Source organism: Acartia tonsa, chromosome 3, assembly GCF_053477335.1.
Source record: "Acartia tonsa isolate MP-2025a chromosome 3, ASM5347733v1, whole genome shotgun sequence".
NCBI classification, from domain to species: domain Eukaryota; kingdom Metazoa; phylum Arthropoda; class Copepoda; order Calanoida; family Acartiidae; genus Acartia; species Acartia tonsa.
Window position 1 is genome coordinate 2,516,553 of NC_137262.1, and position 16,319 is coordinate 2,532,871.

The following is a 16,319-nucleotide window of genomic DNA, read 5'->3' on the forward strand; positions in this document are numbered from 1 at the left end:
TTTTCTGCTAATGTCTCTTTCTTTTTAGGGGGTAATGGAGGCGGTTGAATTTCCACCTTAGCCTTTTTGGCTACTGGGCCGCCGCTGCCTGTTGGTGTTGGCGGACGTTTTTCTACCGCTTTTGGGGCAGATTTTACGGCGACTACCTCCAATTCAGGTGAGGCACTACGTTTTGGCGGCGATTCCACCCGATTTTTTTGCGGTTCCCCTCCCCTATTTTGTTCCATTAGAGGTCTGGTTCTAGACCTGGCTTTATCGGAATATTCGTTGGCTTCTAAGTTTTTAGCCTGCCGCAATTTTTCTTGCAAGTCTAGGAGTTCCTTTGGAACATCTTTTCTAGCGGTGCGGTAAACGTGGATTGACTTTGAGACACATTGCAGTTCACTGAGGTTTTCAGGGTTGCGCGGCGGTTTTACACGCGGCTGATACCTGTTTTCATCAGGTTCATAGTAGGCTTCCTCAGGGCCGCCCTGGGGATAGCCATGATTGCTGTCATAGTAATAGTCCTCTTCATTGTAAAAGGGTGCCTCTTCATATTCTCGACGGTATGAAGAGTGACCGGCCCCATGGGAGTGGTGAAAACCCCTTGAAAAATTCCGCCTGGGATATCCTAAAACAAAAATAATAAACTTAGAATTAAGGGTCATTAATTCCTTATACCGAATAAGGAAATATTTTTACAAAGACGACCTTTAGGGACGACAATTTTATAGGTATATGCTTGATACAGGTCGTCCGTTTTTGAGGGGATTAGTTTTCCCCATTATTTGTAAAATCCCGCAATTCGTGCGTTTCACTCGTACCTCCTTCTTTGTACGCGTGAATTTTGGTGCAGGCTAATATGTAGATAATAAAAGCGACGCATAATAACGACCCTATTCCTGTAAGGATGGCTGCTACTACAAGCACTATATGATACCAAGTACTGGATAGAAAATCAACCACCTTATGATACGTTTGAATAAACCAGGAGTCAGTTATTTTTACTTCAAAATTATTGGAGTCTGCGGCAAGTTGGCTGAGGTATAATTCCTCGGCACTTTCTGAGAAATTAGTTTTTTCTAGGCTTTGCCAAGAATGATATAGAAATAAGCTAATCGGTTTATCCATAAGATATTGATTTACATTTAGTATTTGCATACCCTGCCCTTGATTACCAAGGAATTTTCCTTGGTACAAATGTAAGAAAATTGGATTTTCGGCACATTTAGTCGGGGTTAAATGGGTGGTATTAACCAATCTGCGTGAAAATGGGGATATTCCCATAGTCTTATTATTGATTGAAACCGAAAAATGATCCACAACACAGGGTAAATTTTCTCCCAAAGAAACATTGATTTTAAGACTGTCGCACTGTATTACTAAATCCAGCTCACCGAGCGCCCTAACTAGTTTTTTACGATGAGTCTGAATACTGCTTTTAGACAGAAAATGGTTCTGTAAACAGCGAGTTTCGGGGACAATTAATTTGTTATATTGTTGGTAGGAATAGAAAATCTCTAGTGGTAACATATCATCTTTTTCTTTAGCGTTTAGGAGTGGGAAATATGGTTTTATAGCATTTGTGAACCATACCATTAAGTTATCAATATTAGTTTTGTAATAAAATAATTCGGGAATTAGACTTTCAAAATGTTTTTTATCTTTAAGTTCTAGTGCTAGAGTAATTTGGGGATCGATCACTAGATATTTTTGGGTACCCTGTTCTCCTTCAAATGTAAACAATGAAATATTAAAGATGTCTACCGTTCGCCAAGGAGAAGTGAATTTTTGTGCGCTATCAGTTTTATCATCTGAGATAATTCTATCGTAGCCTAATCTCAGATTGTGATCTAAACAATTGTTTCCCACCCAGTGACTGCCCAGGTAACAGCCCGCTTTTGTTTGTAATAATTCAACAGGCTCAGCCTGGACCCCTATTTGTTTTTCCTCAAATGTCCCAGGGATAAAAATGCCGTTAATGTTTACGCCGTTCCCCTCGCAGGCGGGGTCGATGCCGTTAAGGATGTTGTTAGGGTAAGTAAGTGTCCCGTTTACCAGGAAACGCGTGTATGACATCTGGTGTTCATACACCGAGACTGATTTTCCTTCAAAGTTAAATATTTTAGTTTTGGACATGGTGTAACAGTCTTCATAAGTTACGAGGTTCGGTATCTCTACAAGAGCTGGAGCAGCGAGGTGTATGTGGCTATATCTGCCACAATACCAGTAATGAGTACTGGTTCGGAGGTGGCAACGAATTCCAGGTATAATTTTTCTTTCAACCTTTTGCAGCAGGTGAAATTGTTTTTGTTCAATATTAGTAATATTAAGAAACGCAGCGCATTCAGAGATTTTCAAACGCGGATTTTCGTTTGCTACACATTGAGTCGCATCTATTTGTATTATTTCGGACGCATTTGATTTTGCCAAAATAATAAAAAGCCCCAAGAATCCCAAAATAAATTTACCTCGAGCTCCTGGTGCCTTTGCCAAATGATGCTGCATTTTATTTCTATGCTTCTCGTTTTTCTCTGAAATATGTTAATTAGTTAGTTTTAACATATATTTTTTTGTTTATTTTCGTTATTATACATACGTAGATTAAGCTATATACATTTGCCACCTTGGTTTTATATAATACATTTATATACATTTTATTTTTTCCTTTTAATTGGGTTATGCAGTCCGATTTGGACATGTATGCGGTTATCCCCCCCTTGTGACCTAGTTTTTCTTTCTTCTTCTAATATATACTTGGGTACTATGCTTTGTTTGTTAACGTTAATAACCTTTTCAGGGCTGGATTGTTTGGGTCTTTGTGCGAAGAAAGAAGCCTCGGACGGGACGGTTTCTTCCAAGAAACTATTTTCGACGTGAATTTGAGGACCGGATGACCGATCTGCGCCAGGGGGTTCTTGGTCTTTGGGCTGTGACTCAAATGGTGAGTTTTTTTCCATTATATCCCCTCCCCCATCACAATCCACCTCCCCCTGGGGTAAATCCTGACTAGTTTCAGGGTTTCCTTCTATAAAATCGTCACCATCGTTATCTAGGTAGGTAAAATCGTCATTTTCCATACCTTTATTATCGTTTATTTCGATTTGCCCGGTATTATCTATTCCTAAGGTTATTTCCTCAGACGGGACGATTTCCTCAATAGGAAAGACGTTAAAGGAAAGTGTTTCCCCCAATAATTCTACTTTAGAATCTATTTTCCGTATTTTATCTCTACTAACAACTTGGTTAGTTTTTATTGGATTTGATCCAAAGGGACTGAGCTCAAAAAGGGCCTCTGAGAATTTTTTTGTTACAATAAAAGGACCCCCATAGAAAGATTGCAATTTTTTACTGACCCCTATTTTGACTAGGTTAAAAAATGCAAAGACCACGTCGTTAACGAAAAGGGGAGATGAAGCCTTCCTAGATTTATTTTGAAACTCTAAATAAATCTTAGATTTTTTGGAAACCTGTGCAATAATTTCTTCCAAATTTTTTAGGTAGTTCAAGTAAGACCTGCAGTCAATGTCCTGCCTTTTCTGCAAGATTGGAGAAAAGAAATCGAGATTGAGAGTTGGTTGCCTGCCGAACATGAGGTAATAAGGCGTATACCCCGTTCTTCTAGACGTACTAGAGTTAATTACAAAAGTGGTCAAGGCTAATTTTCTTGCCCAGTCTTTACTTTCAAATCGGTCATCGGATCTTAGACCTGCATAAATGCTTTAATTATGCCTTTCACATGGGTTACTATTAGGGTTTCTTGGGGGAATAAGTTTAGTTTCGATACCTAGTTCATCCATAACCTTTTTGAAAACTTCCCCAGTAAAATTTGTTCCCCTGTCACTTCTCAATGACCGAAATAAGCCGTAGATGGGTACCACCTGTTCAAGGATGACCTTCACCGTGCTTTCCACGGTGGCGTCCTTGATGGGGTGAGCGATAATATACCTAGAGAATAGGTCAACCAGTATAAATATGTAACGGACATGTTGTCCTTGAAAATAGTTAGGGGTTAAAGGACCGATAAGGTCTACTGACACCTGGCCAAAAATCTCGTGACTAATGGCTGAATGGGTGATAGGTTGCTTGTGTTTAGGTACCTGTCCTATTTTTCTTAGGCAGGTAATACAATTTTTAATGCGTGATTCGACAAACTTATTAATTCCTATAAGGAAGAATCTTTCATTTATCTTGCGTGTTGTTTCGTTAACCCCCTTGTGACCTATACTATTATTATGTGCCAATTCAAAAACTTTATTATATAATCCAATGGGTACGACGGGTCTTTCAATGAATGTTCCATTGCTAAGAGGTTGTCTAAATATTAGAAGTCCTTCCATAACGTATAAATGTTCTATTAATTTAAAAAGGACCTCTTTCCGGCCGGTTAGTTCAGCTTTTTCAAAGCTCGACAATTCCTTTTTTTCGAATATCCACCTACGAATTTCAGATAATACTTGATCTTTTTGTGTTTCAGATTGCCAAACATTGTTCACACCGACTTCCGAAGCCGAATGTAACTCAAAAATCTGGTCTTGGTATGGGCAATCCTGTTCATAAGGATCCAAGGTAAATGAGCTAGTACATTTTTCACAATCGGTTTCCTTATGTTCTTTGCATAAAAATTGCCCTCTAGATAAATTGTCGGCATTACAATGGTCCCTACCCTTTCGATGAATTACTGTAAAGTCAAAACTTTGGATGAAGTAAATCCATCTTACAGTTACACCATTTATTGTTCCTTTTTGCCATTTTTTGTAATGAACTAAGGAAATCGAATCTGTACGCACAATAAAGTTTCTGAATCTTAAATAATGAAGAAAGGTTTTAAGAACAAATACTAGACATGCTAATTCGCCTTCATAACTTGGATAATTTTTCTCTGCCCCGTTACATTTTTTGGAACATATTCCAATAATTCTTTCTACCCCCCCCTGATTTTGGCTGAGAATTCCAGCGAAATAACTCGTAGAAAAATCTACGTCTACTATAAAGGGGTTAGGATTATCCCACTGGGGGTAGCCTTTACTTATAGAATTTGAGAACATATTTATGAAATTTTCCCAATCTTTTGATAGGGAATTAGTCCATTCGATAATTTTATCGTTTCTGTGTTCATCTAGGGTACAAGAATTTTTCGCATAGGATGGGAAATAGGCCCTATAATAATTGGAGAAGCCCAGGAAACGCTGGAGTTCCTTGCCTGTCCTGGGCCTGCTCCAATTTTTAATTTGTTCTAAATATTCGGGGTTCATTTTAAGTCCTTGGGAACTGACTATATGACCTAAATATGTACATTCGGATGTGAAAAATTTACATTTGGCTAGATTTAACTTAAGTTTTGCTATTTTTAGGACTCCGAAGAGTTTTCTGAGATGTTTCAGATGTTCCTCAACATTCTTTGAGAATATAATAAGATCATCAAGGTAAGATATTATAAATTCATATAAGCCAGGGATAAGGGTTAGGACTTTGTCCATCAAGTGGCAGAAAACACTTGGCGCGTTACACAGTCCGAACGGCAGTTTCTTGAAAAGATACTGCCTGTTAAGGGCTGTGAACGCGGTCAAGTGTTTACTTTCCTTCGAAATGGCTAGCGCATGGAATGCGCTAGTCAAATCGAGGGTGGTAAATACATTACCAGTGCCTAATTTTTCTAAATTACTAGAAATCAGGGGAAGGGGCCAATTAATTTTTCGTGTTACACTATTAAGCGCACGAAAGTCGATAACGAACCTAAGCTTGCCTTCCCCCCCAGCCGTCGGTTTTTTCTTTACCAAAGATTGGGGAGGACCACTCGCTGTAGCCCTCCTCAATGACGCCCCCCCTTAGCCAATTTTCAATTTGTTCTTTTAATTTGGCTTCATATAATGGGTTTAACTGAATGTTTCTAGCCTTAATAGGTTTAGCCCCGGGGATCAAGTCTATTTTATACTGTAAGAGGTCACAGTTACCGATATCGGCATCGTCAGCCGAAAATATATCAAAATGATCAAGGCATAATTTTACTACCTTTTCCTTCATCCCTGGGTTATTTTTGATAAGATCACTATTTTCTAAATCTAATTTTTCTTTAATGAATTTAATTCTTTTAAGAAGTGTAGTTCCTGGTAATTCATTTATTTGATTAATACTTTTATTGCAGGAATTTGGGGGATCTGATTCGAATTCAAAGCAATATCCAACTTTAACGTTATCCAATAAGGTAATATTTTTTCCTGCTAAATTAACAAAATTTACCCAACATTCTCCTTTCTCATTTACATTATAAATACCCTCCATAAGCATTAAGCCGTTATGGCTTGTCATTTTAGAATTATTTGGGGATATATACAGCTTCCTATTTTTCTGATGAATAGGAATTGTTATCACCGTTGTATTCCCCCCCGGCAAGAATGTTGTTTTCTTTGCTAATTTTACGCATGTTTTATTTTGTTTTAATGTCCCAGTACCCCCCTTGTTACTCCAATTTATTCCCGGGATAAGGGAGTTTTGTTCCGTATGAACATTACTTGTAGGAATTAAGGGTATGTTTTTACTTTCTTCAACTATATTAATTGTTGAATTTTCTATGGGGATTTGCTCGCCAGTGGGGAGCTCAAAGGAGAACTTATCTAATAATAAATTAATTCGATTAACTTTGAGAAATTCATATCCTAGATTTATAATTTTAGACGTCGTTTCAGGGATGTAAAACGTTTCTTCGAATATTTTATCTGACCCATCAAAGCTGAATTTTAAACTTACATGTCCTATGATATTTACTGGTTTTAAATCTACAGACAGAGCGCTAAGATTGGCGGGGGTGAATGTGATTTTGTTATCATCTAAGATTTCTCTAGAAATAAGGGACCTAAAGTTGTTTCCTGTATCCACTAAAGCGTGTTGCAGGAATTCCCCCCCCACGGGATTAAGAACTTTTAGTTTTGCACAGATAGGCATTATAAAATAAATTATATTTTTAGTCGAAGCCTAAGATGCATATTTTCCAAGATCCCCACCTCAGCGGTTAGACGATGGTAATCCTCACACAGAGACTTCCTGTGTTCCAGGTATAGTTGTCTATCGAAATTTTTTAAATAATGAAATGTTTTAACAATATGATTAATTGTTAAAATAATTTTGTATAGCTTTCTGGGTTTCATTAAGTTTTTTATCAAGCGCTTTTCAGCTCCAGAAATGTCTCAATAAGCATGAGAATGTTAATAGTTCTAAAGAAACTACTTAATTTTTATACGGGTCCTTATTTATATACTTGGATATATGATAGAAACCTATCGGAATAAAACTGAACTAAAAAGTTTTAAAAGATTGAAGGGCTACAAGGTAGCTTAAAAATAAGTGTTCAGCTTGCAACTAACAAGACATTAAAAACAGACTGACTTATTTTTTGAATTACATCTGTATTTATACAAAATGTAGTGTCATTAGTCAGTATCTGATTCACGATACAAATAATTTAATGTTAGCGCTAAATTATAGCTCAGAAATTATTAGATATGGTTAATATAATAAAGAGGGTCAATGATGACTGGTTTATTATTCTGATATTGTTAGTATTTATACTTAATTTTTCCACCTATGGGGTAGAACAAGCTTATATATTTACTTAGAATATAATTAATGCTGAAATCAGCTTAAAAAAATAGGATGTGGTTTGTAGTAACTGCTTTGGTAGTAACTGGCCTCGATTAATAATGTGCATTCACTTTTATATAGACTTTTTATTCCACTGGTAATCCTAGCGGAAGCTAATAGAACTAACTTTATTTCATTCTGCTAGTAATCCTAGCGGAAAATAATTTAATCAAAATGTTTTAAGATTTTATTAATCACATCTTAAGTGATTAAAGATTTTAATTTTTAAATGCTGCTTGATTGCAGCTCAAAAATGAGTAAATGATAACAACAAAGAACTGAAGGACAACTGAATTAGATTTGGAAATTTGCTTGTATTTATACAGATTTTCCATAGACCCCCCCCCTTCTTAATCTTATCATTTACTTATACGGACCGCGGTAGCATTCTAGGCGACATCTTTCGGATACATAATAAATTAAATATAGTTCTATTATTGTCACTGTACAAAATGCAACAATATTTATCCATATGGATAAGTTATTATACATAATTGCTGAGATATTTCAGCCACAAAAATCAGAGGCTAAGAGTGAGCAACTCTCAGATAAAATTGATACTGAGGGTTCAACTCAAAAATCATTGTTTATATACGGATAATTCGCTTAAGTTCCCCTAGCGGTTAAAAGTTGAACTAGAATGTTTTAGGTTCTACTATATATACATTTAGAATATACGATATTTACGTTTTAGATAGGTCATGCGATATTAAAAATAAATACTACTAAATAAAAAATAGGTATTCACTTATTAGCTTCTTGATAAAGACTATTAGATTTTTAAAAATGGAAATATTAAGTGCATGTGAAATGCTCCTCAGGTTACTTCCCTATCTCCCCCAATTTCCTGTATCAGCTATATTTGGATAGGGAAAGGAGGGGGGGAGGAGTTTATTTTGTGTTGCTTAGTCAGACTTAATAACAATAATTTGTTTTATTTTTTCGCGCCAAAGCATTGCTTGGCAAGGGATATTTGATATTAAGGAATTTGCAAGCTTAGCTTGGCATGGGATATTTTGTTTATCTTTCATATCAAAATATGAAACTCATTCAGCAAATTTTTATTTTCTGGGATAGGGACAATTAATATCGCATAAATCCACTTTTACATTTAGTGGACGTGATTTTTAACAATCGCTTGTACATATTTATCTATTTCAGATTCTTCGCTGGCTTCCTGATCCATTTGGTTGATGGTTTTACGCGCATACTGCTCAGGTATTTTATTACTATTACTTGGAGCTTTTCTAGGCGTGAATTTACTCCGTGTTTTACCAAAGCGGGACTCAGGATTTGGGGGCTCCCCAGCTTTCTTTTTGTTGCAATTTTGCACTACATGGCCAGGGATATTACAATGCCAGCATTTAATATTTTTACTCCTCCCATTAAAGGCTCCTATGACGCCCTCGATTTGATCCCAAGCAATAGGATCATCCTCATGGTCTACCCAAGAAGGAACCTCGTCAGGTTCTTCGGTTAAGTTTTCCTTATACATTGCCGTGTTAGTGGGGATATTATCTTCGATAATACTGATTATGGGTTGTTTTTTCGTTTCCGCAGAATTTTTAGGTAGGAACATTTCCATGGCTTGAGAATAGCAAGCCGAGAGGTTTTCCTTGCTAATATGGCCAGACCCATCCCAGTTAACGTATCTCTGTCCGAGATTAATAAGTTTATTTAAGTAAGCGTTGTAATCGTCCAAAAATTGCATACTCTCAACATAATTGGCCATGTCTATGGCAAGGTTGGTATACAGCAGATTTTTGCTAACGTTAAGATAGAATTCTTTCCACTTCTTTTTAGGTATGAGACCAGGATTCATGAGTTTGAACACCCTAAGTTTGTTTTCAAAATAGGTGTCAAGGGGTTGATTAGTCTCCTGTTTTAGGTTGTAGAAGTACTGAGAGGCTACTTCTGGATCCGAGAAAGGAGTGACCAGCCTCCTAATCATCAGGTAATAACTTAAAGCAGATAAGGCCTGATTTCTTTCAGGAGTAATTAAGTCTCCTAATCGTTCCCCTCTAGAGTCATAGATTCGCTGGTATAAAATATCCTTAAAAAGGATTGGGTCACAGATTCTATATGTCTTTGCAACCCTCCACATATTAGAAAAGAAGTTATCAAAGTCAGCCCTACCGTCCCACCTAGGGGCATCCCTCGCAAAATCGGAATCCCATTTTTGTCCCTTAATAAAGCATTCTTTAATAAAGTCATCGTCGGCGGCGCTAGTTGTTGCCGTTGCGGCTGTGCCTGTGTTTGGCGTATTTCTTGTAGAGGGTCTTGTTGCTACATTGGGTGCAGACCTTGTAGTTTTACGGAGGGGTTCTAACGACTTAATCCTATCAGGGATGAAGGGAATCCTTTCTAGCAAGGTTTTTTCATATTCAGTTAGAGAAGTTTCTCTTACATTCATCCAATTGTCATTATCCGCCGGACCTATAAAGCCTACAATTGAATAGGCCATACAACCTGGGGCTGTCATCCTATCCTTGGCGACCCATTCAACCACGTTTATCTTTTGCTGGACCGATATCCGGTCATAAAAAGTGGCATTAATTGAATCATCACCTATGGTGTTAAAATGAGTCATGTTAAGACTTTCGTTTAACGTTTTTTCCGCAAACAATGGGCCAAGATTTCCGTCCGCTGGGAGTTTTGATACTCTGCGTTTTAGATCTAAAATGTCGGTATCGGCTAATAATCTGCGATGTGATTCTGTGTCCTTAAACCCTGCCCATTTTGTTTCTAATTCGAGCTGCATAATCTCGGATTCTTGTTTTATTAAATCTCTATAATGTGACGAATATTCGTTTAACTTATCATTTAACGCTTCCGATATGAGATCTTTAATTTTTTCAGGGGAAAGCGGGTCAGCCTGCTGCTGCTGTTGCTGCTGCGAGGTGCCAGAGACGGCCGGAGCCGGCGGAGGCGGCGGTTTTTGTTTATCATCATTTTTCTTATCGGTCATGATGCTGGAGTGTAGTGTTCGTTAACACTGATTTGTCTACCACGAAGCTTTTTAAGAACTTGGGAATATCCCTTTCTTCCTGTTTTAAGGAGAAAATATGGAAATGTGTGAAATTAAATACTAGTGTGAAAATAAAAGGCGGGTTCCTTTTTATCTTTATTTGGCAGTTTGCCACGAAATAATTATTATAAATATTCTGTAACAAATTGTTACTGTAAACCGTTTCCGTGAATAAACTTAGTTATCAGGAAAATATTAATTTCACTTTGCAATCGAAGCTACTTTACAATTTAATTTTGTCTGTACGCTAATTATCCAAACCTTCCCCCCTCAAAAAATGAGTGGTAGACAAGACTGCGCCAAAATGACGTATGAGGGGATGTACAGACAGACTGCGAATACGAGTATAGAGTAGCTCCGATACAATTTAATAATCAATAATCTAACAAAGTATTTCTAAAAAATACACATTTATTAAACATATAAAACTGGTTAGAAATAGGCAGATTAATGGGATTATTATTATAGGATATATTTATTATGATATATATATTAAAGGCTTGGACGTCCTGTTTCTTAGTTAGGTAAGAAACGACGTACTTGAACACGTGGGAAATATAGATACCGCCAGCCTAGACTTATAGGCTTGTATCTAACCGAATGCAGACGGGAGGAAGCGTATTCACTCTTTGGCCTGCAACAATCAACTAGCCCTCAACACAGCAGGATGGAGTATGGTGGCGGTTACAAGTGGAGGTCTGACTCAGCCAGAGAAGTATAGGAATGTGAACAGGGATAAGGATACATAAACTTGGGTGTTGATTACCACAAATGCCTACATAATAAATCTTTTAAGTATGAAATCCATCAAGGATCTAAAGGGATAAGACAATGAACGATAAATTGATGCACATCCCCAATGATGGGAAGCAAAACTATCCCTCCTGTAGACTGGTTGAAAATTCTGGAACCAACCAATGAAAATTCAACTAAAGTACCCAAAGTATTTGAGCCAACAATTGAAAAAACTTTGGGTACCAGTGTAATTTACAGTCCACTTTCCTCTCCCTAAATGACTAATGAGTAGCCGCTCTACCAAAATGTAATTTCACACTAATGACGTTTTTTCATGAAAATAAATATTTCAAACATTTTTTTTACAATCTTTTTAACAATGTCATTTTTACTACCCAAAACAAACATAAATTGTTCTTACTAATAAGCAAAAAAATAGCATTAAACCACCCCATGGCATATTAAGATATTTTTTAATATTTCAATCCTGTCAGAAAACCAGCTATTTTAGACTCTTAAATCCTATTATATAAAGTAATAAGGTTTTTTTTTGTCTGAAGCTTAAGATTTCAATAACTTCTAAACTGTTCAGCTTTTTAAGAAAGTATTAAGTTGTATAATGGTAATTTGTTATTTTTCTTTGAATAATCCTATTTAGTAACTAATAACTTGATAGAAATACCAATTTGAACTAGAATTTTTTTGGTAATATTGCAAAAACTATATAAACTAATATAAAATAATTCCTAAAGGTTGTGTTTGCTCACTAAGTATACATATAATAATATTTTAATAAGGTTTATGTCATTAATTTTTCATTTTTTTATGGGAATTACAAAAGCATGGACTAGGTATTTAAGTATCCATGGAAAAAGGAAGAATTAACATTTTCATAAGTAGTACAGCAATGACAAAGGGGGAGGTAGGTTGTGCTAAAATTCCGTAAATGTGTGAGTTTTAAGGCTTAAAAACAGTAGCAGAACAATAAAATTTATGTTAACTTTAAAAAATTTATTTTGTCTATATTTCTTTACAATAAGAAATACACATATTAAGTGAATATTATCGCTCTACTACTATTTTTAAGCCTTAAAACTCCATCTTTACGGAATTTTAGCACAACCCACCTCCCCATTACTATGACTGTAAATTAAACTGAAGCCCAAAGTTATATAAACATGTTTTCATATTCGTTGGCATAGAAACTTTATTGAATCCTAATTAAATAGTACTAACTAACAGTGTCCAAACTTTAACACAAATTATTTTAATCTGCAGTAATAGTAATAAAATTTTTTCGAAGTGTACATCAATTTATCGTGTATTAACCCTTTTTATTTCAAATGTTTTTATGCCTTTTAACTAATTCTATAAGCATATCAATATAAAGAACAAAGTGTTTTGCTATGCATTTAATGCTTGTATCATTTTTAAAAGCGAAGCTTTTCTATAATTAGGGTCGGTCCGTCCGTCCGTCCGTCCGTACGTCCGTCCGTACGTCCGTAACGGATAGCTTTTTTCGTTAATTTAGACATGTTAGAATTGTCCTATCGATTTCAAATTTTGCATGGTGATTCCTTTAGTAGTTAGGTACGATTTAGAAAGCGTAGCAACTCTATAATCATTACCAAAATGTCCGTACGTCCATTTTAAACATGTTGATTTTTAAAAAAAATTTTATTAGTTTTTTTCGTTAATTTAGGCATGTTAGAATTGTCCTATCGATTTCAAATTTTGCATGGTGATTCCTTTAGTAGTTAGGTACGAGTTAGAAAGCGTAGCAACTCTATAATCATTACCAGAATGTCCGTACGTCCATTTTAAACATGTTGATTTTTTTTACATTTTTAACAACAAATTTGTATGTGACCTAATTATCCAATTGGTCTGATTTTTGGTATACTGATTCCTGAGACAACAAAGTACAATATTATAAGCGAAGCAACTCTATAATCAAGTCCTAAAAATGTAAGTATGTCCATAATCATTATCCTGTATCAAGCAGTTTTTCAACAAATTTACTTACAATTTTGCTTTGACTCTTAAACATTCGCATTCTGATTATTCAGTTCTGACATTATACATGTGTTAATTTCTGTTTGTCCTACCGTTTCAGAGCTTCGCTTTTATGGATGTTGTCATCCTTGTTTTTTATTAAATCAACTATATGACATTAACTAGGTATAAATAGTCATAATAGATATAATATTGCAAGGCAGCTAAATACGTCGATATTATGTGAGTATATGACGAACAAGATCTCAGAAACTACAGAAACATTTTCTTGTAATAGTGATGGGAAGACTTTGGCTATTTAGGGTGCTAGAAACTACAGGCGCAGCCGCTATTAAATTAAAAAGATGTTTTACTTGAATTTAATTTAAAAAGGGATGTTAGGTTTAAATATGAAATAAGATGCTTTTTAAAAGCGAAGTTTTTCTATAATTAGGGTCGGTCCGTCCGTCCGAGACAGATAGCTTTTATTCGTTAATTTAGGCATGTTAGAATTGTTCTATCGATTTCAAACTTTGCATGATGATTCCTGTAGTAGTTAGGTACGATTTAGAAAGCGTAGCAACTCTTTAATCATTACCAGAATGTCCGTACGTCCATTTTAAAAATGTTGATTTTTCTACTTTTTTAACAAAAAAATTTTATGTGATCTAATTATCCGTTTGATCTGATTTTTGGTATATTGATTTCTGGGACAACAAAGAACAATATTATAAGCGAAGCAACTCTATTATCAAGTCCTAAAAATGTAATTATGTCCATAAACATTATCCTGCATCAAGCAGTTTTTCAACAAATTTACTTACAATTTTGCTTCGACTCTTATACATTTATATTCTGATTATTCAGTTTAGACACTATACAAGTGTTAATGTCCGTTTGTCCTGCCGTTTCAGTGTTTCGCTTTTATGGATGTTGTCATCCTTGTTTTAGGGGGGAAGTTAGGATAGAACAGGGATCTTAAGGGATAAGACAATGAACGATAAATTGATGTACACCCCCAATTGTAATTGATTTAAATATCCCATTTGTAGATAAAAGTGTACAACTCAAGTTAACAAAAGTCCCCAAAGTTTTTAAGCAAACGAATAAGAGGACATATTTACTAAATTTTGGGTACAAGTTTTAATTCACAGCCAATGTCCCTTCCCTCCATGGCCTGGGTTAGACATAGCGGAAACTATAAAAATATAAATCAACCTTCACAAGATAAAAATGGGAACTTTTTTATGCGCATGTATCTTTTAAAATAATCATTATTACGACAAAATGTCCTTAGTTCTGCTTGATATATTTTATAACACATTACTTTATAGAGCATACTATGAATATTGGTATTAGAATGAAAGATAGAAATAACTTTCGTTGTGTTTTCCCTGCTTAGTTTATAGAGGAAAATTGTCTCTAGACGAGATTGTATTACTCAAAGTGTTCTTTGAATTAAGTAAAAAAATTAAAATATTAGCAAAAAATTTGTTGCCAACAGTAAAAACCCATTTTATACCAAATTAATCACGAAACATAAACCGTGTGATTTTCAACTGTCGTTGGGGGGCAACACACAGCAAAATTGACGACCTTTTTGTCTGCCCCCTAAGTATCATTTTAGATTTATTTCGCTTGCTGGCTAAAACTTATTCTTGTATAAAAAAACTTTTCTCCTTTTTATTTTAATAGCAAAATGACAATAAAAAGAGATTAAAACTATTAATCTAATATTAATAATTCGCTATCTTTTATCTTTTACTAGTTTACAAGAACATACTACTATTTACATTAGACAATACCCATAAAAAGCGGGGCATATAAAATACTATAAGGATTTTTTTGTCTGTTGCTTAAGTTCTCGGAAACGGCTGGTATTTCTTTCAGGGTAGGTTTAAATATGTCTTGGGGTGGTTTTAGGCTATTTTCATGATATATTCGTCTTCTCCTAGAGGCCAGGGGCGAAGCAACTAGTATTAAATAAAATACTAAGTATTGCTACCAAAGTATAGACAGCTTTCAGCAGATATTAAAATGAAAAATTATAAAGTACTATTCTTAATAACTTCAGTAGAGTTCTTTAGTTTTCTGAATAAAACTTACCTAATAATGAAAAAAATACTTTATAAATATTAACAAACAAAAATACAAGGTGGCTTTGACTATTAACATATTATCATCCTTGTTAAAAAAACTAAATACGGTATAAAAATTATAAATTCATATTTGTTGTCTATAGCTACGTCATCAAGTTAGTATTGGAATAGTCCCTGTAATAGTTAAATAGACTCCCCCATAAACCCCCCTCCCCCACTATCATATCATAACCTATAATAAGATCTTTTCCTTTTAAGGGGGGGGGGGGGGGGAGGCGGTTGTGATACTTTTTAAAAGCGAAGCTTTTCTATAATTAGGGTCGGTCCGTCCGTACGTCCGTCCGTCCGTCCGTCCGTACGTCCGTCCGTCCGTCCGTACGTTCGTCCGAGATAGATAGCTTTTATTCGTTAATTTAGGCATGTTAGAATTGTCCTATCGATTTCAAACTTTGCATGATGATTCCTGTAGTAGTTGGGTACGATTTAGAAAGCGTAGCAACTCTATAATCATTACCAAAATGTCCGTACGTCCATTTTAAACATGTTGATTTTTCTACTTTTTTAACAACAAATTTTAAAGTGTTTTAATTATCCGTTTGATCTGATTTTTGGTATATTGATTCCTGGGACAACAAAGAACATTATTATAAGCGAAGCAACTCTATAATCAAGTCCAAAAATGTAAGTATGTCCATAAACATTATCCTGTTTTTAAGCAGTTTTTCAACAAATTTACCTACAATTTTGATTCGAGATTTATACATTTATGTTCCGATTTTTCAGTTCAGATACTATACTGTTAATGTCCGTTTGTCCTACCGTTTTAGTGCTTCGCTTTTATGGAT

At 35.3% G+C, this 16,319-nt stretch overlaps 2 protein-coding genes across 20 annotated transcripts in view; one reads left to right on the plus strand and one right to left on the minus strand.

Moving 5' to 3' along the window:
* LOC145313047 (uncharacterized) overlaps positions 1-16,319 on the minus strand; it is a 154,599-nt gene that overhangs the window by 112,523 nt on the left and 25,757 nt on the right. The window lies entirely within an intron of this gene.
* LOC145313049 (uncharacterized) lies at positions 29-8,812 on the plus strand. Of its 3 annotated transcripts, XR_013877226.1 has the most exons (9): positions 29-157; positions 2,109-2,246; positions 2,780-2,923; positions 3,480-3,575; positions 4,457-4,548; positions 5,334-5,405; positions 6,125-6,184; positions 6,945-7,031; positions 8,779-8,812. XR_013877226.1 is itself a non-coding variant. In XM_080152303.1 (5 exons), the coding sequence occupies exons 1-5, from the start codon at positions 2,873-2,875 to the stop codon at positions 6,168-6,170; spliced, it is 357 nt and encodes a 118-aa protein (XP_080008429.1). In that variant the 5' UTR covers positions 2,603-2,872; the 3' UTR covers positions 6,171-6,793. The 3 variants fall into 3 exon arrangements, 1 of the variants encoding a protein (XP_080008429.1); XR_013877225.1 differs by lacking the exons at positions 29-157; positions 2,109-2,246 and having other exon boundaries at positions 2,603-2,923; XM_080152303.1 differs by lacking the exons at positions 29-157; positions 2,109-2,246; positions 6,945-7,031; positions 8,779-8,812 and having other exon boundaries at positions 2,603-2,923; positions 6,125-6,793.